At 43.4% G+C, this 22,479-nt stretch overlaps 1 protein-coding gene across 1 annotated transcript in view; it reads right to left on the bottom strand.

Annotated features, from left to right (window-relative positions):
* The window catches only part of afg2a (AFG2 AAA ATPase homolog A), a 125,805-nt gene that overhangs the window by 89,639 nt on the left and 13,687 nt on the right, over nucleotides 1–22,479 (bottom strand). Inside the window, exons 11-14 of the mRNA XM_083980445.1 lie at nucleotides 15,479–15,633; nucleotides 7,282–7,491; nucleotides 2,048–2,101; nucleotides 1,609–1,688 (exon numbers count right to left, since the gene is read on the bottom strand). Of these exons, the coding sequence (XP_083836571.1) occupies nucleotides 1,609–1,688; nucleotides 2,048–2,101; nucleotides 7,282–7,491; nucleotides 15,479–15,633 (499 nt within the window). The remainder of the gene's footprint in view (nucleotides 1–1,608; nucleotides 1,689–2,047; nucleotides 2,102–7,281; nucleotides 7,492–15,478; nucleotides 15,634–22,479) is intronic.

Genomic DNA, 22,479 nt, shown 5'->3' with positions numbered 1-22,479 from the left:
TAGACTGCACTGAACATCAAAGTCCAGCCTTTCTCTGGGAAATGCACGCTCACACGGCGCTGTCCACTCAACGAACCCCTGGCTGATCCCCGGCCCCGGTCGTTTGGGAAGGATTTAAGTGAATGAGACATAAAGGTATAAAAAAAACTGTGAGAAAATAAAGATGGAGGAGAAGAGGAGCGGTGCTCTTATTACAAAACATCCTGTTCCTGTAAAACAGAAACAAGACGCTGGAACCGAGAGCGAGAACTGGAAAGTTGGAACGGATGCAGAAATTACCGACTTCCCAGCAATTCAGTTTAATTCTTAAAATATGCAATTCATTACAACAATGGTTATATTTCCTTTCTCGACATGATTTGATTCTGGAAACATGATTTCATAACGATTAGTCAGTGCAGAGCATTCGCTGCAGAAACCTGCACTTGTGATGTGAATCTATTGTAAACGTATTATCCTACAAGGTGAAGAATTAAATATAAATGCGGGTGGAGCACTTAATTGGGATATTATACATTATTATGGCAGAGCGCAATATCCTTTTTGAATGTGTCCTAATGGACCGTCATGATTGATTGGTGCAGAGATCGCCAAGAATGACCACTCCAAGTGAAACTGACTCATATTACCATCAAAATATCCTGTTTTTTTTCACCCAGGCCTAATACATACAGTATTTCCAGTACAAACTGGAAGCTGAGTTTGATTTATTGGAAAAGGAATTCACAAAATCACTTTGTTAGTGGTTCTAGTATGAATCAATAAGCTGGAATAGTAGATAAAACGTTAGATATTCATATGTATGATATTGTTTTTCAGGATTAACAAGAATCCAGATGTCAACATGTGTTATGTCTCAGACAGAGATCGACCGAGGGCCCACGTTAGAAGAGCTGTAGCGCCGGCCCGTTGGCCTCTCTGTGCTCCTTCCTACAACATTTAGTTTCATCGACTGGTTTACCAGGAAGCAGGCTGCATATTTGGCCTTCTCCATCTGCCGTGGAAGGGCACAATGAAGTGTTTGTGTGACTCTGATCTGTGTCCTCTGTCCCCCCCTCACCCCCTCGTCCTCTTTCCTTTAAGCCACAGATGTTCCCAGTGCCATCCCACTAAAGCGCCTGCAGACAAGACTGCGTTCTGTGTTCGCCAGCAGTGAAAAGCCGCAAACGTCCAAGAGGACACCATGGGAACCGAGTGGCTGGCTTTGATAGCGCAGCCATGCAGACTTCTCTGGGATGTTTGCTCCGTCCATTCATAAAGTGAATCTTTGTTGAAGACGTGTGTGTGTGTGTGTGTGTGGGGGGGGGCATGACACACAAGGCTGTGGCCGGTGAATTAAAGCAGACCGCAGCGGCGATGACTGTGCATTTGTCATCATCGCTGCACAATGAATGACCACAGCACTGAAAATAATCAACACTGGACAGCAGCAGTGGCGAACAGTGGACAATCACCCAAATAACCAAATAACTATGAGGGAGGAAATGCAACGTTCATCACGTGGGAGGGAACTTCTGCTGCAACATTATTATTATTTTTAATTCCAGGCATCTTTCTGTAGTGTTTAGGAAAAAAAACAAAAATAAAAGAGAACATGGTGTACTGTACCTTCCTCTCTCGCTGGCAAGAGCATCGATCTCATCAAAGAAAACGATGGAGGGAGCGACGGCCCTCGCCTTCCGAAACACCTGCAGCCAGCGTCAGCAACAATAGGGCAGAGGAGGAGGAGGAGGAGGAGGAGGGAGAGGGGGGGAGAAACAGGACAAATCCTTAAACAGGAACGATGATGAATCACTCTGAGCCAGAAGTGCGCACAAACATACACAGGAAATACAGCACTCATTAATGTCATACGCTGCATCGTACTGTATGCGGGTCATCCGTTCATTATGTCAACAACTATAAATATGCAGTGAGGATAAAGTCACTGGGAAAGAATCTCAGCTTGCATAACTGTCCGTCAGTGTGAGGACGGCTTTAAAAACACACTATTGTGAACCATGTTGACTGTGATAATCAAGTAAAGGGGGAAGTTTAATGTGCTTACCTCTCTCACGGCTCTTTCAGACTCCCCCACATACTTGCTGAGTAACTCCGGCCCCTGAAAAGCAAAGTTTTGAATGGTATTTATTGGGTCTGTAATTAGACATATTTAACTGCACAATCATTTTGTGATGTAAAACAGTGGTTCTCAAAGTGGAGTCCAGGGACCCCCAGGGGTCCTTGAGAGGGTTCAAGGGGGTCCCCAATTTTTTCTTGAAATGTTACCATTTTTTGTAGAATTTTTAAAGTTTTTTGTGGAATTTTTTACCACTTTTTTTAAAATTATTATTTAACTTTCCATAATTTTTTCTGCAATATTTTCAAAAATTCATGCCATTGGCCCTAATTTGAATGTATATTGACTAAAAAAGTAACATTATTCAGTCTCAGAACAAATATTTGTGTATTTCTGGTGTTTGCTTCAATATTTATCCAATTGACCCTTCGCGTAAGCCCCGCCCCCTTGGTTACTGTTGCTACGGCGGGCAAGCTTTCACTCCCAGCCATGCTCCTGGCAGTATTTGGTATCGATTTCAAAGGAAATATCAGCAAATTTCTGGATAAACTGTTCTGAGATAATAGAGAGAAGAAGTCACAAAGATCATTCAGAGTTTTCAGTGACGTGACTCGCGCAGGAGGATAAAACATCTGTTCAACGACACGACTGGACAATGTACAGAGCAGCAGTAAGGGCTGGTCATTTTACCGTCTATCAACCCACGAAGACTTAGGTCATCTCACTGGTCATGAAACGTTGTCAAACTGCAAGTTTTTGGGCGATTGTGAACCACATACAGCTTTCGCTGCTGTTTTTTTCTCTCCCACCGCTGTATCAGTCAGTGAAAGCAGTCCCTGCCTGGAGGATCACTCGCCTAAAAGCCCAGGTAAAAGCCCTAAAAGTACAGCTGTCATTTCGGAGGTGAACATATGGTTATCCCCATATTTACACTTGCTCAAGTCGAAAAAAAAAGTCTGCTCGTATCTGAACATCTCTATATTGCTGCTGCCGCCGCCGCCGTAGTAGCAGCAGCAACAACAACATCCTTCTCTACAAACAAATGTTTTTCGTCCTAGTCTCAAAATGTGTCCACAAAAGCAAACGTAATGACTCACTGCGGAAAGCTTGCCAGGCCTATAGTTACGGTTGCTAACGTAGGATTGGACAATAGCCGTTTGTGGGAGGAGTTGGCGAAGGGTCAATTGGGGTCCGTGGTCTAATTTGTGTTAGTTTAGGGGTCCTTGGTGTAAAAAAAAGAAAAAAAACAACAACAACAAAAAAAGACAAGAAAACAACAACACTAAAACACCAGCACCATCGCCCAATATCACATGCTGGTGGAGCTGCATTTGTGATTCATTTGGTTTAAACTGAGATTTAACAATGTTTGAAACCATGTGGCGTCTTCTGAACACACTGAAACGGTGATAACGCAGTGTGAAAATGTCAAGGAGGACCACAGGCTGTGTGTGTGTGGTGTAATTGCACTGTGCTGCTACAGTGTGTATGTTTGTGTGTGACGTCTGTGGTTCACCTGGCACATGAAGACACTTCCCACTGTGTGATTGTATGATCGCAACATCACCATGATTGCTACCACTGCCAGTACAACAGGGCTGCTGCTGCTGCCGCTGCTGTTACAGTGTAATTACCGCTGCTATTTCTACTCTGTCGTCTAAATCCGACCTTTAGTGAGTTCTCAAAAAGCAAAAAAAAAGAAAAAGAAAAAAGACACTTTTGTGACTAAAAACACTGGATCAAGCTGCTTTTTCCTGTAAAGACTTGTTACACTGCCAACTTCAAAAACACTCCAAATACTCTGTCCCCTGTAAATGTCCACAAGTGATTTAGTGCATTTCCACTTTTCAGGGTTTTTATCTCCAGTGGTTTCATCCTCTGAAACTCCTCCGGCTTAAGGAGAACTCGACTCTGTTGGGCGGCGATTCAACAGTGTTTGCAAACAAGTTCTATTTTATCTCACTGGGAGAATACAGCCAGGCTTACTGCTCTTATAATTACATGTAATACCACTGATACGACTTTAATTGTGTATTTACAAGTTACTTGTACTTCCTCCATTCTCATCTACCATCCACACTAAACTGATTTGAGCTTTTAGAAAATGGTTGGATGATTCATTTTCCGTAATGTGGAACAATAAAAATAAAGATTTTTCAAAACATTGACACCTGACGAACAGATAGGATCAAATGGTAACAGCTAGGTCTGTCACAATTATTACAAAATCGCCTGATCGTGATCACTTTTCATCTGTATAAAAACAGCTGGATGAAACAGAAATATCATATTTACATCACTGTTTCCTCATTGTTTTCCACAGTTTGTGGTTTGAATGGTCCTCTTTTAATAACATCATCAGGCTGCACCCCCCTTCGTCTTCAATGGTTTAATGACAGATGAGTGGACAAAGAGAGCTGTTCATCTCGAGGAGCTTAATTTCTAATATTTGATGACCACATCTCAATTAGCATCTATTGACTTTAGCATCATGGATTTAGTTGCAAAGCCAATAAATGGCTCTTCTTCTTCTTCATAAGGTGTATGTGTATTATTAAACCATGTTTAGGCTTATACTTAATAAAATGATCAAAAAATAGACAATTAAATTGTTACTCGTAATTATTTGTTTGGCAATTAATCGTCAAATGAAATGTCATGCCCTAACAACTGATAACACAGCGCCTATAGTGATTCATTTGTGTACATTTGGACTTTTGTGAGTCTAGTCTAGTGTCTATTATGTTATTGGTCACAAGGTAGCGGTTAGGGGTCATTATAGGGGTTAATTTAAGTATCTGACGAAGAAAAGTGTCAATGACAAGAACTTAACTGTGAGTTCGGCTTTAATCTGAGTTGATTGTGTTGTTCTGTGACAAAAAATTAACACTCGGCCATGTTTGGTGTTTTACTAAGGACAGGAAATATCTCCAACTCATCGGAAAGTCACTCCTTCTGACTGCATTTTTCAGATTTAGCCGTCTGCCTCCAACACTTGTGCGTCTGACCGGCTGAAGCTCCTATATCCTCGTCCTCTTTTAACTTTCCCTCCTTCTTCTCTCCCCTTCAGCTCAGGAGCAGATAAACATCCACTCAACCCTCAGAAGAACTTCCTCCCCAGCAATCCACCCTTTCAACACCTCCGGGCCGACGGAGGAGAAGACACTTAACTCCCAGCCCTTTTGTCTCCTGCAGTAAGTGTGGAGGTTGACTCATTAATCCCAGGTTCCCTCTCTCTGTAGCAGAGTCAAAGGTTGGACATGGTGAGTTTGAAAACCATTGACACTGTAGAGATACGAGCCCCGCATGTGTGTGTTTGCGTGCGTGCGTATCCATGTGCGGATGTGAGTGTGTTTCAGTGGCTGCAGTGGGAGGAAACTGAAAATGACAAGATGATAATAGGGCTTTTTCACACAGAGGAAACAGGCTGAGCTTTAAAGTATCCACATTTAAATCTGGATAACATATCTATGTCAAAGCAACCGCCGCACTGGAAAAACCTGATACTGTTATTGCAGATGCTGGAGAGCAGCTTTCAGCCGGAGGGACAGGATGTTTTTTAGTCTTTTCACAGAGCACAGATACTCTTCCTGATGACTGCAAACCTGCTGTTGTACAGCTCTCTTTTAACACCTTTGTGTCAAACACAATACACAACTCAACAACGATAACGTCTCACGTAAAGTGAAACATTTTAAATTTCATCCACTGCCCATCCGTGAAAGCAGGAGCTCAACTGGTAAATAAAGTGATTAATTCAAAAGCAGTTAATTTTATTGGTCACCTCTGAAAATATTCTAATGCATTTATTCAAATTTATACTTTTTTCTATACATGAGGTGTTTTTTCAAAGGATTTCGGCTCCAAAATCAAAAGCTGCACAGACTAAAGCTGCTGTGAACGACAGCAAAATCAAGATTTCAAAGAGTTAAGTAGCCGGGGTTGAAGAAAATAAGTTGTTCCAGTGAAAAACCGCAGCATTTTACTGCTAAAAACAACAAACAAAGTATTTGCTGATGGTTTTAATGCCCCTGGGTTGAGAGCTTCTGTCGGAGCCCGTTGTCTCACATCATGGCAACTGTGTTTTTCCAAATATTCACCCACTGATCAACAATTCAACGAGCTGATCAATCAATCTCCGTCAACCCGGGGCCTTGATGGGTGGAGGCGATGGGGCGACAGCAGTGGTGGGGGGCGATCGGGGTGATGAATGAGAGGGGACAAACACGGGGTCGGAGGTCAGACAAAGAAGCTCTCTGCAGAGGAAGTTGGGCAGTCGGGCCGCCTTCGGGTCATCAAGGAAACATCTTTCAACCCAGGTCGGTATCCGAGGATTCACGTCCCTAATGGACCGATGTAACCCAGCGCCAACCAACGGGGGTAACAACACAGGAAGTAAAGAGTGCTGTACTGTATGTAGGAAGGTGTATAGTGAGGCTGTGAGGGTGGATGGCTTTTTAACCAATGTGCTGTTGGTTAAATATTGGTCATAGAAACATTGTAGAGAGCAGGAATGAGGAAAAAACATCTGTGTTAAATGTAAACCAGAGTTTTACACCCGACTGACATTCTTGCTTTGCCCACATGAAACCAAACTTGATGTTATTTGTTTGTGGATAATTTCCTCTGATCTGGTTAAATAGCGTCAAACTGAGAGGCTGAACTACAACATAATCTGTATGTTTCGACTTCTTCTGCCCTTATATGAAGCTGTGTCTTTTTGGCTCTATGGTTATTATTCTATAAGAAAAAAAAGAAAAAAAGATGGCAGTACAAATTGCACAACTGCAGCACTTTACTCTGGGATGAAACTGAATCAACACATCATCAATCATCAGGCTAATGGCATCACTTCTAAAAAACTTGCTCAAAACATGTTGGCTATCACTAAACTTGCAATAACTTTTGAGTGAGTTCTTGGCTGAGCTCCATTCTCTTATTCTGGTTTTTGTTCACTGAGTCATGTGTGGACTTTTTTTTTTTTTTGCCAGATCATTCAATCCAGAATATGATATGAGGAGCTACACCTGTAAAACATTATTTGTTCATATTTATGTATAAAAGTTGGAGAAAAACAACACTCTATAACTTTTTTTTTACCATCTTTGATTAGAATTCATCATCCGCTGACGCAAAGATCCAAATAATCATTCAAAAAATCATGTCTAGACAAAGAAAATAAACGATACCACTGGAGTTATGACTCAGTGATGAAAACTCACTTTAATAGCCAGAAAGTTCAGCCCACTTTCATTGGCTACAGCCTTGGCGATCATGGTCTTGGAGCAGCCCGGGGGCCCGTACAGCAGGACTCCTTTAGGTGGTTGGATGCCCATGCGGGTGAAGGCCTCGGGGTGTTTGAGAGGCCACTCCACGGCCTGCTTCAGCTTCAGCTTCACCTCCTCCATCCCACCGACGTCCGACCAGCGGACCTGGAAGCGGGAGACAAGTGAAGTTTGGTGTTTTAATAAAGTTTTGGAGGACGTAATGTTTTTTAATACATTTGTACTGAGTGGTAAGATGGTAAAAATGCACAAAATGAAGTGCTCAATAAAGATAATTTGAACATCAGGTTTTTTTCCAAATACATAAATAAATCAACATCTCGTAATCCCTGGCATTGTTATATAAAAGCAGCATAAGGCTTTTGGCATCTAGTATCTGTTGATTTAACCTTAAGGAGCTTTTCAGGCCAATTTCACATCAATATATTTGAGTGAAGCTGCTCAACTCAAGCGACGAGTCTTAACTGTTCCCCAGGGACATTTATCATGCTTTGACACCGCACTTTGACAAGTTCAAGAGCATAGAAATAATAATAAATAGTGATAAGAGATTAAATAAACAGAAAGAAAGAAGTAAATATAAAGAATGAGAGGAAAAGGATGAGGTAGAAGAAGTGGAAAGAGAAGAAAGGAGTTGGGTCAGACAAAGAAGAAGTAAACAGTATTTGTAGAAGCAGAAGAAGGCGACGCCATTGGGTGAAGGCGGGGTACAACCCGGATATGTCACCTGTTTATCACATCCAACCATTCACACCTATAAGTCCCCAATTAACCTGAACTATATGTGTTTGGATTATGGGATGCAAACAGACAGACTAGCCACCGATCCACCGAGCCGCCCCCAAATCAAATCAAATCAATGAATGGTATTAATCAATCACATGGTGACATGGGAATGAACCTAAATGCACTGTGTTGTGTATGAGATACAATTTGGCAAATTGAGTGGAGGCTCTAATAAATGATCACCATCAGTCTAATAACGCCGGTCCAAGTAATCTGTGGCAGCTTGAACACAAACACGTCGCCAACAATAAATGCAACAGACCAAACAAACTCTGATTGCGCGCTGATGTCACTGGTGTGCTCATGTAGCTTTTCAACTCCCTGACCGCCCGGGTGAGTTGGAGAGAACGGCGAGTTCTTGCAGACGATGAGGATGATGATGATGGTGATGATGATGACGACGACGAGGGGTCGAGTCGGGAGAGCAGAGGAGAGGAGTGAAATATAAAAGCATATTTGGAAGGAGATGGAGGAAGTGGGGGCTCGGGTTGAATCAGGGAGACTCTGGACGGAGTGAGCAACAACAGAGGGAGTCGGCCAATAGCTGTCTGTCTGACAGATGGAAGGAGGGAGGGAGGGAAGAAGGGAAGGAGGGAAGGAGGTGGTGGTGGTGGTGGGGAGAGAGCGAGTCCGGCAGTGAACAACCGGAGGAGATAAAGCAGATAAGGAGAAACTCTCGTCCAAATCCCTCTCTCTCATCCTTCCTGTCTCCTTCTTCATCACCAAGCCTCTCCTCCCTCCCATTCTCACTTCTTCAGCTCTAATCCCTCCATACCTCTGTTCCTTCCCCGTCTCTCTTCTTTGTCTACGTGTCTACATTTCTATCTGTCTTTATTCATCTATATAGCTTCTCTTGATTACATTTACATAAGAAACCAGGTTACTGGTAGAAATGAGGTTACGCAGGAAGTTGCACCATGTCGCCGTCTGGTTACTGTAAAATGAAAAAGTGTGTCGGATTACTTCATGACTTAACTGGTTTTGTGTTGGTTTGGAGTTTGACAGATGTGTTTACTCGACCTCTGCAGCTTCAAGCTAGCAACTCAAAGCTACGTTAGCTGATACCTAATTTTCAACCAAACTGTTGCCAACTGGATTGCTTTGTGGGGCAAAGTAGGCAGCAAAATGTTCAATGTGCGATGACACTGTTCAATATTGCGATATTACGATATGACTTGCGATACATAAGCAAATGTTCAGGTGTGAATATTAACCACACAGTTCCTCCTGCTATGTCTTTCTGAAAACGACTCAATAAGCTGTAGTACATCCACCAGGCCTGTAATGGCGCTGTAACACTGCCACACTGAACACGATAAGTCGTGCCAGTACACATATGCCGATGTTGAACAAAAGAGGGAGTCCGCAATTGTTGTTGTCACTTTACGTCTAGCAGTGTAGCTTAGGTTACAGGTATGAGGTTTATCAGTGTGAAGGCATGACCCCTGTAAATAAAACGTACTCATCGCATTTCCGGAAACCTTTTGCAATGTGTTCATCGTGCCCGTTGACATTAAGCTAATGATGAAAATAAGATTAATCGGTCAGCCCTATAGCACCACATTTGATGTGATTAAAACATGTTCTGGTTCTTCGGCATCCATTTTGATCCTATTTGTTTAAACCAGTCCGTTATATATGAGTGCAATGCTTAATCAGGACAGTTCTCCTTCAAGTGTCGGTTTCAGTTTTGATCAAACTTTTAAATAATTTACTTGTAATATGAGAATATATGATTATATTTGAATGTCTAAAGTCTTTCTACACCTCATGTCTTCAGGTCCATCATAGACCGGAAAAGGTTCTTAAGAAGAAATGTAACTGGGTAAAACCAGGTTTCTCTCAAGCCCAGATCACTGATTTGGTGATCAATCAATTACTTGGTTGATGGGGGAAAAAATCCCCAATCAATCTTGACTGAAGCTGTTTATTGAATAAAGATGTCAAAACGTTGTGGTTCCTTCCAGGTTGTGAAACCTGAGGATGTGACTGTTGATCGGACAAAAAACAAAGATGTCACCACGGGCTCTGGGTCTTTGTGATGTGAACTCGTTCTCATCCTTTTCTGATATTTTATAGACTAAATGATCACTCAAGAGGGTCGATCAAATTAATCCTTAGTCACAGTCTTATTCAGGTCAGTGCAGAGAGCCAACAGTCACCAGTTACTTCCAGTAAGTGCATGTAAATGTTCATCTTCCTTCCTACAATATATTTCCTCCGTATCTGTTTCTTATCCGTCTTATCTCCCTTCCTCTCATTTAAACCCTCTATCATACCATCTCTCGCTCTCTCTCCTTTAAATACAGCTCCTTGCTTCTCTCCTTTCCCCTCTTTCTGACTTCCTCCCTTTTTGCATGCTCACCCACCCCCACCTCCCCCTCCCTCCCTCCTCTCCCTCCCTCCTCTCCCTCCCTCTGCTCTCCATCCAGAGGTAACACATCCCAGGCCACCGGCGCCGTCTCCGGGGTACGAAGCACCTAATGGAAACCTGGCGTCTGGCCACATACTGTAAATACCGAACAATTTATGGACAGCGCCGAGCGAGAGAGGGGAAAGGACAGATGGAGGGGAAGGGAGGGGATGGAGGAGGAGGAGGAGGAGGAGGAGGGGAGGAAGAAAGAGGAGTGTTGCAGAGATGAGGAGATAGGCCGGAAGCAGGCAAGCGAACCAGAACGCTCATTTGAAGGCCCAGAGAGGAATGAAATGAAATAAAGGAGTGGAGCGAGATAAAAGCAACAGTAAAACAGGCTTATAGACGGAGAGATGGAGGAAACAGGTGAGCAGGAGAAGATGGGCGAAGAGATAAATGAAGACATACGGAAAAGCAAGAAGGACAGAGACAGAGGAGACAAAGAGGTTTTGTGTCTGAAGTTAAACTGGTTTCGTAATTTTGTCTCCAACTTTTATTCTGACGCCAACAGAAGCTTCTGGTTCAGGCTGCTGAAATCATTGACATCAGAAAACGCATAATATTCCACAAAATGGTCTCATCACTTCCTCAGCGCGATGCATCACCGCCGACAACATCGGCTGTGGCGTTACTCAGCGAGCGCAGAGTACATGAGATATCAATTATGGTGAGCAAGATCAAAGGGCGGGAGCGGAAGTTATTATTTACCAGCTACGATGAGTGCGGCATTTCGTCACTGCTGCAGATTTTGTGTTTTCCCAGAAAGTTCAAGTCCCCTGTTTCTCGAAAGGGCCACACTTATTCCTGACTCTTAACCATACCACGTGGTCTTCGCCAAAAGAGAGACGCCAAGATCAACCAGAAGTCAGGGCTCAAGATGTTTGAGTATCTACAGCCTCTTAACAACTGAGCAAACTCTATTCGCTGATGAAGACAGTGTTATGACAGCTGAAAGCTCTAGAACAAGAGATTTAGTAAGTGGACCTTAAGCTGAGACGGTCTCGTCGATGACTATAAATCTACAAACTTGTGATGTGTTTAGGAGACTGTTTTCATTATTAATAATCAGACTGAACTCATATTTGAATCTCCATTCACTCCCATGGTCGCCGGTGCATTCAAGGACACTCAGCGAGTTGGAAACTGTTGTGCTTTAAGTTGTAAACATGGCAGAGGACGGATCTTAAGTAAACACAGACAACAGGACGACATCAATGTAATTCCTTTGTTTAGAGTGGCTGCTGTTGCAGCAATGAACAGAAGCTGGAGTTTCCTTGAACGCACAACACAAAACAACACTGAAAAGTGTCTCTGCTTGTAGCTGAATCACTTTAAGTAAACAGTTTAACTGAATATAATAAATAATAATGTGCACTTAATATGAACTCGAGTTTCTGTCAGCGAAAGAGGGAAACTGGTTTAAAGGGATAGTTCAACATTTTGGCAAATGGCCCATTGCCATAATCCCTATAGTCATAGCAGTAGGTTCGTTACCTTTAATTGTTGGTGGGAGCTGTGGAGCAGAGCCGTGAGCTGCTCAGAGCTACGCTACAGAGGCTCATGGGATTTCTTGGTTTCACTCATCAAACTCATCAAATACACAATCCAACAACTCCAAAACGCTCTGGCGGACAAATTGTGACCTGAACATTCACCACGCTATGAGATAATAACACAACGTTATGAGACGGAGTTGTTTTCGAGGCAAATACAGAGACTACTTGCTGAAAAACTGCCCCTGAAGGCAACGTGCATCAGCGGTTTTGCATGAATTTACCTCTAGAACAACTCTGTCTCATAACGTTCTGTTATTATCTCATAGCGAGTTGTTGGATTGTGTTTTTGATGAGGAAAACCAAGAAATCCCATTAGCCTTCGTAGCGTAGCTCTGAGCAGCTCGCGGCTCTGCTCCGCCGTTCTAAAAATAGCTTGCACCGACAATTAAAGGTAACGAACCTACTGCTAAGACTATAGCGATTATGGCAATGGGCCAATTTGCCAAAATGTTGAACTATCCCTTTAAGCTAAAGCTTTTATAGGTTAATGATCGTCTTCTATCAACAGGCTACAGCAACAGACTTAACGATCATGTACTTCCTAATGTGTGTAACAGGCCGTCACATGCTCTGTGTGTGTGTGTGTTCTACCACACTCTAGTAAACATCTCTATGATTTGTGACATGACACCTCGTCTTTATGTGGTCGACGACGCAGCAGACGGATTCCTATCATTTCATGGTATATAACATCATATAGAGCAGTAAACAAACCCCAACACACACACACACACACACACTCACTCACACACCCGGGGGGCAGACGATGCCTAGAAAGACGCGCAGTCTCATTCTGCTATCTGAACCAGATTTAGTGGCGTCGGGGATTTAAAGGCCTCCAGCTTTCCAGTTTACTGACAACATCCTCCGACCTGCTCGTCGCCTGAATACAAATCACTCTGCTTCTCTGCTGCGAGGACGCAGATGTGCAGCAGCGCAACACTGTGAAGTCTCATCGTCCGCCCTCTTTCTGGCACAAGCTCTGCAGACTTAATGGAGTCATTGTAAGAAATGACAATACAGAGAGTCATTAATTGAAAGGTGCTTTTATTTTAGTGGAATTAGAAGGCAATGTTTTGACTCACACTTGGTCGTGCTGTGTTTTTCCCCACGTTCCTCTTCTTCTTCTTCTTTTTCCTTCCCTTCCTTTTTGTACGAGACTCAGTTATTATCTTTTACTGTTGTTTTCTGAACTTTACAAGGGGCCTCTCAGGCTCGGGCCCTTTGATGGGGGTTGAGAGGAGGGTGCGGGGGACTTCTCAGACTTAAAAAAAAAAAGAAAACTCAGGGGAGACGTGGAGTAGGTTTAAAAGGAAGAATAAATGGGCTTGTTATAGAGCTGCCAAATGATAATATTAAAGCCAGACTGCAGGGAGGAAGATGATTGTTTAAAAAAAAAAGAGAAAGTCAAAAAGAGGAAGAATGCCTTGTCACAAAACAAAGGATTAAGATTGAACTGAATTTATTTACATGTAAATATAACGTGGATAGGAAGGACGTTCCTTCTTCTTCCTTTTTTTCTTTTTTCTCCTTCTCCTTTTTCTCTTTTTTTGGTTGCTGGCAGGAACCGTCAGCGACCCGATCTGCTTTCAATTACCGGTGGAGGATGATGTTAGCCCTCTTCCTGTCCGTTATGTCTTGCACATGCAAACTCCAAAACATCCTGGAGTCTCACCACTGTCCTCTCATCCCTCCCTCCCTCCTTCCCTCCCTCCTTCCCTCCCTCCCTCTGTCTCCCTCCGTTCGCTGAGAGCAGAGTGATTCATCTTCATTGCAGCGGAGGGTAAAATGGCCACAGGGTCATTTCCACTCTTCCCCAGCCTTCCTTTAAGTGCTGGTGATTCAGTGGTCAGTGGTCCAAAGCGTAGTTAAGGGATTTTCTGAATGTACATTAAAGGGTGTGGGGGGGTAGGGGTGCAGGAGGAGGGGGTGCATGGCTGCTTTTGCTTCTGCTGCTGATGAACTTTTCGTCTTTCTTGTGGTGATAAGTGTTTGGGTTATAAATTTGTCTTGTGCATTAAATGAAGCAAAGACGTGCGTGATGTAAACCAGTCTGCTTCCTCCTCCCGGGGCCACGGCGAGGTTGAATGCAGCCGAGACACAACGAATGCTGATTACGAGCACAGGATCCAATACAGATTGTGTCATTAAAGATGATGCTATAAACTCGGCAGGCGTGTGAGGGGAGGGTCTCCACAGTCCATGTGTCTCTTAATGATTTTTTTTTTCACCCCTTGGCATGATTTTTTTTTTTTTTTTCCTGACTCGTCCATGACATGAAGCTCTGAGCTCCAGCTGAAGCAAAACCAAATGTTCTTTTTGTTTTTTCTCTCTTTTATGTCTTTTCCTCTGTCCTTCCCTGGACATCTTCTGTATTGGTCACTTGTGGGGCCAAAAAAACTGTTGTAGGAGTCCTCAAAAAGTCTTATGTAACATAAATCTTGATTTCTTTACATGGTCTCCCCATTAAATTTGGATGTTTTATCGGCTATTGCAGGTTTTAGGTCGTCTGAACAGGGACTGCAGCCTGTGTGTTTGGCTTCTTAACCTCACTCACTCTTTTTGAGCATGAGTTTTGCATCTTTTGTTGTATGCATTTTTAATTATTGTCATTTTTTGCATATTTCACGCTTTTGTAATTGTCTAAACTGTTGCTTTGGCCAAGAGCAACTGATGATCTGCACCGGCTAATGACTCTTAAATCATAACTTTTTATCGCAATCCTCTTAATGATGTCTCTTCGAGAAAAAGGTGCTAATAAACTTTTCTGACTTGTTTACTTACTTCTTTTTTGACCAGCTGCATTTCTTACTCTCCTCTTGGCTGACTTAATAAGAAACACAGACAAACTTTGGCAAGATGGAGGAACTCTATCTGTCATTTTCTGGGCCTGGAAAGCATCAATTTTCCAATTTTATGTCTTTTCTTTTGCTCCTTGAACACTAACTGCAGACAGCCCTTCATTCACATTTACGGCCTGTTTCCACTGCAGGAACCATTTCAGGAACCCAGGGAACCTTACCAGCATTTCAACCAGGACTAAATGCAGCTCTTCTGACATAGATCCTGTTGCCAAGTCCCTTTCCTGGGGGTAATACTGTACAATGGTCCTGGAAGTATTGGGGCAAAGTTTGCCGTGCGTAACACTGCTGATTGTTCAAACAAAAAAGCTGCATGCTGCTACTTGTTTACAGCTTCATTCATGTAATAAGGTAGCACCAAAACTCCAACATTGTTAAACCAAGGGAAAGGCATTTTGTAATGTTTATCGAGTTTGAAAACAAAGTTAGGTGTCTGGCTTTGCTACTGGTCTAAAAACAGAGAGAGATAATGTGTTTGCATGAACAAATTAACAACAGCACTGAAGAGTTCACGGTACCTTGGGGACGTCGATGGCAACCTCCCTCATGGCGCTGGGCTTCACCACGGACATGGCCCACTGGAGGTCCTGCACAGTGACGGTCACTGTCCCCATCAGCTGCTGGTCTGACAGCCGGTGGGGCCCTCCCAGCGCTCGCCTCAGTGCATGCAAACCTGTAGAAAGTGGATTTACACATGTTAGATGTGTCTCCCCGGACCAGAGAGGAAAATAAATTGACAAAGTAAAAAAGGAAAATATATATACAATGAATCCTGATCCGTCTGCAGCATGGAACAAAAGTTACACTCCAGAAAAACATGGTTTAAAGAGATGGAAAGGAGTCATCAGTCTTCGGCAAAGTTTATAAAAAAACAAAAAAAAGTAAAAAAAAAGTACCAGTTGTCCCATAAAAAAAAGAGATTGGGGCTCAGATGCTACAACAGAAAAGGTGAATCATATAGACAATATAAAGGCCTGTGAGCTGGGCCATAAAAAGGATATAAAAGTGGTGTTTGTTTGCCTAAAGAAGCAGCGTTAGTGTCATTGTGGCTTGAGGGTTTTTGATTCCAAACCCACATGCACTCAGTCCAACTTTGTACTGAAAACATTCAGGTTTGTACACGCTGTGATGATACACGCCTAGCAAATGCAAATCTCAAAATGAACGCTAATTCCCCTTTTGACGGTGAAAATAATTGGGCCTGCATTATTTTGGAGAAAGGAGAGTAGGCCGAAGGGAAGGGAAGTGTAATTGAAGCGCTTAGGGTTTGAATACCCGCAGCTCCAGAGACTCCTGCACTGGAACCAAAAGACGACAGCAAAACAAACACTGACGTGTCAATATCAAGAATGAGCCTTTGTTGAGCCTTGTAAAAAAAAAAAAGAGAGAGAGAGAGAGAGAGAAAGCACTGCAGATTGATCTGGGGGAGACACAGTCTGGGCACAGACAGCTCTGCAATATGCCGAGGTGATGAATGAGTGCAGACTTACAGTGCAACACACACTTGTAAAGAAGAGGGCATCAGCACACACACACCAAAAAAAAGAAAAAGAAAAAAAAAAGATTTCATTCATTTACAGGAAAGCTTGTCAAACAGGCATGCTCTTCCTGTATCATGTTAATAACAGTTGCACAGTGTGACAGCTGGAGCATTGTTACAATAATCTCTGACTCATCAGTAGAAAAGATGAGCAACTGCGTCAGGAGATAATTGGTGGCGGAGAAAAAAAAAGTCAGAGATACAAGTCTCCAGATTTGGATGAACACAAAATAACTGAACTGACCTTAAAATCCAACTGTGTGCATCATTTACAGGTTGTGAAACTGTAGTTAAAGATTGAGTGTTATGTGAATTTAGTGCTGTGTTTTCTCAATGACCCAATTTTCCAGGGGTTAGCTAGCTGCTGACCACTGCTGAGAAAAAAAAACTAGGAAAGCGGAGGCCAATGGTTGACGTTCTGTCAGATTTCTGTTCTGCACTAAGCCAGAATAGTTAAATCTGAATATTTCAACCATCACACAAATCTGTAAACGTTACTCAGAGTGTCGGTCAAGTGCACAGGAACCCTTTTTGTGTAATTTTTTTTTTTTTTTTTTGTAATTTCACCCGACTCATTCACTTTCTGCAGGCACTTTACTGTAGGTCTGGTTGCAATATTGCCAGCGATCATCTGGGAAAAAAACTGATGGGAAAGGAAAAAGGCAAGAAAAACGCCATGTGTACATCAGCTTGCATCCAGCTGTGCAGATTTAACCCCTGCAGGTGGGAAGACAGGTCCTCTCCGAGTGAATTACATGCTAAATGTGGGCAATGATTAGTAGTTACAAAACCAACCCACAACCCACGTTTTCCAAGCCCGGAGTTGGGTAACAGTACATTAGACGCACAAACCGTTCCCGATGCACATGTGCACACATCACACACAGACGCACACACATACACATAAACTATTGGCTTCCTCTTCTGAGCTAAAAAAAAAAAAGGGGGGGCGGGGATGTGGGGCAGGGAGTTGGGGTGGCTAAGGGCTGGAGGGGAACGGACGTGGTCCAGGGCTGGGGGCCAGGGTGCAGACGAGAGGGGATTTACGATCAGACAAGACTGCATCCTGTTTATATTTTCCAGGACCAGTCCGACGAGGCGAGGGACAGACAGACAGACAGACAGACAGACGGAGAGAGAGACAGACAGAGAGGAAGAGAAGAGAAGAGGAGGAGAGGGAGCAGCACAATTAATGCAAGCAGGTTTGCTCTCTGTGAGCACGCCAAGCCGAGGTCAATGTGTTCCCCAGTCCCGGCTCCCCGGTGTATGATGTCTTTCTTTCGCTCTTTTGCTCTCTATCCCCCCCCGTCCACCCACCCTCCCACCCACCCTCCCTCCTTCTCGCTCTCCATCCCCCAGAGGACCAACCATCCTCGATCGTTCCACCTGGCCGCCGCTTCGGCTCTTCGTCTGCGTTAATACTTCAGACCGGAGGAGCTGCTGCTGCTGCTTAGGGCTGCACAAAAACATCTGGTCTGAGAGTGGAAGGGGACGACGAGGCAAGACAGGACAGGATGTGGAAGGAAGCTGGGGTGAGGAGGGAGATGAGGAGCACCAGCCACAACACCATCTGCACTAAACCCCAAACCATCAGCTGCCTGCCCTGTGAAGGTGGAGGCCGCAACCTCCTTCACTGCTGAGAATAAAAACTGCTGTGTTTAGATCTCGTTTTAAGACATAAAAGGACACTTTGTACAGATTGTTTGATTAAAAAGGGAAAAAAAACTAAAACCACTTGCTCAAAAATACCTTAAAGGGATAGTTCAACATTTTGGCAAATTGGCCCATTGCCATAATCCCTATAGTCTTAGGAGTAGGTTTGTTACCTTTAATTGTCAGTGCAAGCTGTTTTTAGAACGGCGGAGCAGAGCCGTGAGCTGCTCAGAGCTACGCTACGGAGGCTAATGTGATTTCTTGGTTTCCCTCATCAAACTCATCAAATACACAATCCAACAACTCCAATCCAACAAAGTTGTTTTAGAGGTAAATTCATGCAAAACCGCTGATTTGTGTTGCCTTCAGGGGCAGTTTTTCAGCAAGCAGTCTCTGTATTTACCTCGAAACCAACTCAGTCTCGTAACGTTCTGTTATTATCTCATAGCGTGGTGAATGTTCAGGTCACAATGTGTGCATGAGAGCATTTTGGAGTTGTTGGATTGTGTATTTTATGAGTTTGATGAGAGAAACCAATAATTCCCATTAGCCTCCGTAGCGTAGCTCTGAGCAGCTTGCGGCTCTGCTCCGCCATTCTAAAAATAGCTTGCACCGACAAATAAAGGTAACGAACCTACTGCTATGACTATAGGGATTATGGCAATGGGCCAATTTGCCAAAATGTTGAACTATCCCTTTAAAACTCAAAGGTTTTGCATGTCTACATGCTGTTCGACTTCTACGAGATTGAGATATGCTGCTTCATTTTGCTTTTTCCACGATCATTTTGTAAAACCTCACTTTATTTCTGCTGAAAACGTTATTGCCATGTCTCAATTCAGCACCTAAAGCACAGACAGGCTGCTGCTTTAAAGGGTCGAGTCAATGGTGGTGCTGAAGAAACGCAGCTGACAAATGTTTAATAAATGTTTCAGTAAGAATCATCCGAATCTGTCTGGAGTGACTCTAACACATTGCCAGCGGTAATGAAAAGCTTTGCAGAGAGAGAGAGAGAAAAAAAAAAAAAAAAAAACGGCCCCCGACCAGAGGGGAATGGAGGTTCATAAGCCGCAGATCTCCGAGTCCAGCATGGACACCCGGAGGGCAGCGGAAACTTGATTCAACGACGTGACTTTAACATTTTGCCTGAGGGATTCTCTCTCTCCTGACTGCTCTTGGCTGACTCCGAGCACACATTTGGTTTAGTTATGAAAACATCCGATGGGAAGGGAGGAGGAAAAAAAAAAAAAAAAGAGGCAACACAACACAATTTAATCTGAACCTTATGTGGACTCATTTTCCTCTTTCTTTCTTTCTCTCTCTCTTTCTTTGCACTCTGTCTTTCCAAAATGCTTCGAATTCACCAGCGATCTAGAGGGAATTGAGGGCCCCCTAAATGTACAAGAATGCACATTTGCAAAACATCACACTCGTATCCAAACTAGGTATGGATGGAAGAAGAGGAAGAACTGGAACTGACCAGGGAGCATGGAGGAGATCGGTCATTTGTGGTTTTTCCAACGAGGATGGTCTTAATTATGTGGGTTCACAAGAGACCCCCACCACCACCACCACCACCGCCACTGAATCAAGGCCTTCTCCTCAGGGGTCACATCCGCTGACCCTCACACCAAACTGGCTCCTTCTACTAGAGAATCAAACCTCTAAATACAAAACATTGGAAGTGAAAGATACTTGCGGTGTCATTGTAAGTTGAAGTAACTTGAACTTTTGATTGATTGAGAATAGAATAGAATAGAATAGAATAGAATAGAATAGAATAGAATAGAACTTTATTGATCCCTGAGGGGGAAATTCACGGTGTCACAGCAGCAACAGATACAAAGACAAGGCACACAAAGAAGGTAACATATCAATGTTCCTCTGTGCAACATTCGCAATAAATAGAATAAATAAGTTAAAAAACCTATGTGTTGTTAAAGTGCTAGGATCTGATTGACTGTTTTCTAAGTAATCAATAAAAATAACACTAAATGCTACAAGGTTGGATGGTGGATTCAGGTGGGCTGGGCTTTGTTGTGACATCACAAAGTCACAGAAGTGCCAACAGCTCCTTATAAGGCTCAGTTTCTGAAAACAGACTGTGTGGATTTCTCTGCGGCCTGAAGCTTTGATACATTCACAGTATCAATTATGGAGCCTGGAGCTGCTGTATGATCAAAAAAAGACATGGACTTCTCACTTTACACAATATGGGACCTTTAACTTCCAGTGATGAGGTGAAAAAATGAGTCAGGAAGTGGGGGTTAAGTTCCAGTACGGGACTTCAAAAAAAGGTAAAACTCACAGAACTTCAGTGTCAAGACACAACAGCTCATCACCCTCAGAAACCAGGAAGTTGTGTCAAAAGAAGTCCGTCAGCACCTTCACATTTCAACAGGAAAGAACCCAGGGCTGTGTTTTGCATTAATGTTGTGCTTTTTTTTCTCTCCCCTGCACCAAACTCCCTCGAGCCGCCGGAGCTGCAGCAGTTCTCCAGCGGCTCTGTCCTCAGATGAATTGTGAAATACTTTGGGCATTACACCATTACAAAACCACAGGAACGTTTTCATTACTCGCCGGGGCTTCCGGAGCACTTCTTTTGCACCTGTATTTACAATACCCAACATCTGTTCCCGGAGCTGAAACACCGCAATAATATGTGCTCTTAAAAGTGCGCGCACACAAACACACAGCGATGACAAAGACAAACACACGTGCTCACACACTCCAAACATGCGGAAAATGTGTGCAGGCATACACACACACACACACAAAGACGCACACACACAGCTGTCACTGGGTAAAGGTAAGTGCCGGGGTTAAGGAGTACAAGCAGCACATTTCCGGATTTTATAAACAGAGGCCTCAAATAAACTTCACATGCTGATCCGACTGATATTTATGTGACCCGTCCTGAAATTCCTGAAGTGTCTTTAAAAGGACAGATGAGTTGGGAAAAGCACTTTATAAGGCAAGGCCAGGCTGTAAACATCAGCGAGCATTTAGCACTGTTTGGCCCATTTAGTCTTGCACAGCATAATTTATGTCAAACACACAAAACACAGCTCATTTTTGCCGCCGTTTTTTTTCCCCTCCTCCTCCTCAGCGGAGTAACTTGTTTCCTGCGTCCTGTCGGCCCAGGAAGATCAATGGGTTTGGTTTAAAAACACTCAAGTACTGAGTATTTAGGTTTGGGGGTGGGATTTTTTCACTAAGCAAATCACTTTTCACATTTAACCGAGTAAATCATTTAAGCCGTTTAGTCTAAGATAGAGAAGTGGATGCTAAATATCGAGCCTGAGCTTTCTCAGTCAAATAACAGGCTCAAGCTAAAAGCTTTCAAGCAGACGCAGCGCAGAGTTGTGTGTTTATTATTCTGCATAATCAATTTTACTGGCTCTTTTTGTTCCAGTGGGCTTCCCCTGTTTAGAGAGGCTTGTAAACAGTGTGTCCGGATGTGGCACAAACCAAACACGCACACACGCACGCGCGCACACATGCATCCGCGTACAAAAAAACTCGAACAAGCGTGTGTGCGCTCACACACACAATTTGCACTGTTTAGACTGTGGAAATGAGTCATCTGCTCGCACCAGGATCAGTTGAACGCCAACAGGACGACAGAGAGACGCCCGGGCTCCGCGAGGCTCCACGAGACCGCATGATGGTTTCCAACGCCGCACCGAAAAAAACACCTGGAGGGGTTCATTATGTGAAGCTGTTTTGTGTAGTCTGTGCTGAGGTGGGAGCAGGGTCAACGCAACGACTGGAGAAGTGAGATCAGAAGAAATCGGCGCCTTTGTGGACGAAAATGTTTTCAGTGATTCTGCGCAAACACATAAACATAACACCGTCTGCTGGCTGCGTCTCCACTGTTTGAATCGGCCCTTCGCCTTGTTTGCCTGGTTATTTTTTTCTTCCATATACAGTTATACACAGTAGATTTTACAGGTTTTAGAAAACAGACAGCTGTGGCTTTGTCTTTCTAAAATGCTCTAAACTGATCCCAGTCTGCAAATTCCAACACAATTTGGCTTGTGACCACAAAGGGAAACATTGTCTACTTAAAGTTGTCCACTACTACTGCTGCTGCAGCGTGACTCTTCCTTCACAGCGTGTTTCATTTATTAGAGGCCTGGTGTGGAAAAATGATCAAGTGTTTCATTAGATAAAAGCTTAATTGGTGGAAAATCAACAATGATCAGCGTAGCAAAGACATCTGTCTCTCTGTCTCGACCTTTTAATCATCTCATGTCCCATCAGATTTACTGTATCTTGTGACTCTCTGAACCTGAAAACCCTTGGAAAGAGCTCTGTGGTTCA

Source organism: Trachurus trachurus (assembly GCF_905171665.1).
Source record: "Trachurus trachurus genome assembly, chromosome: 10".
NCBI classification, from domain to species: domain Eukaryota; kingdom Metazoa; phylum Chordata; class Actinopteri; order Carangiformes; family Carangidae; genus Trachurus; species Trachurus trachurus.
This window is presented reverse-complemented; position numbering and strand designations above follow the sequence as displayed.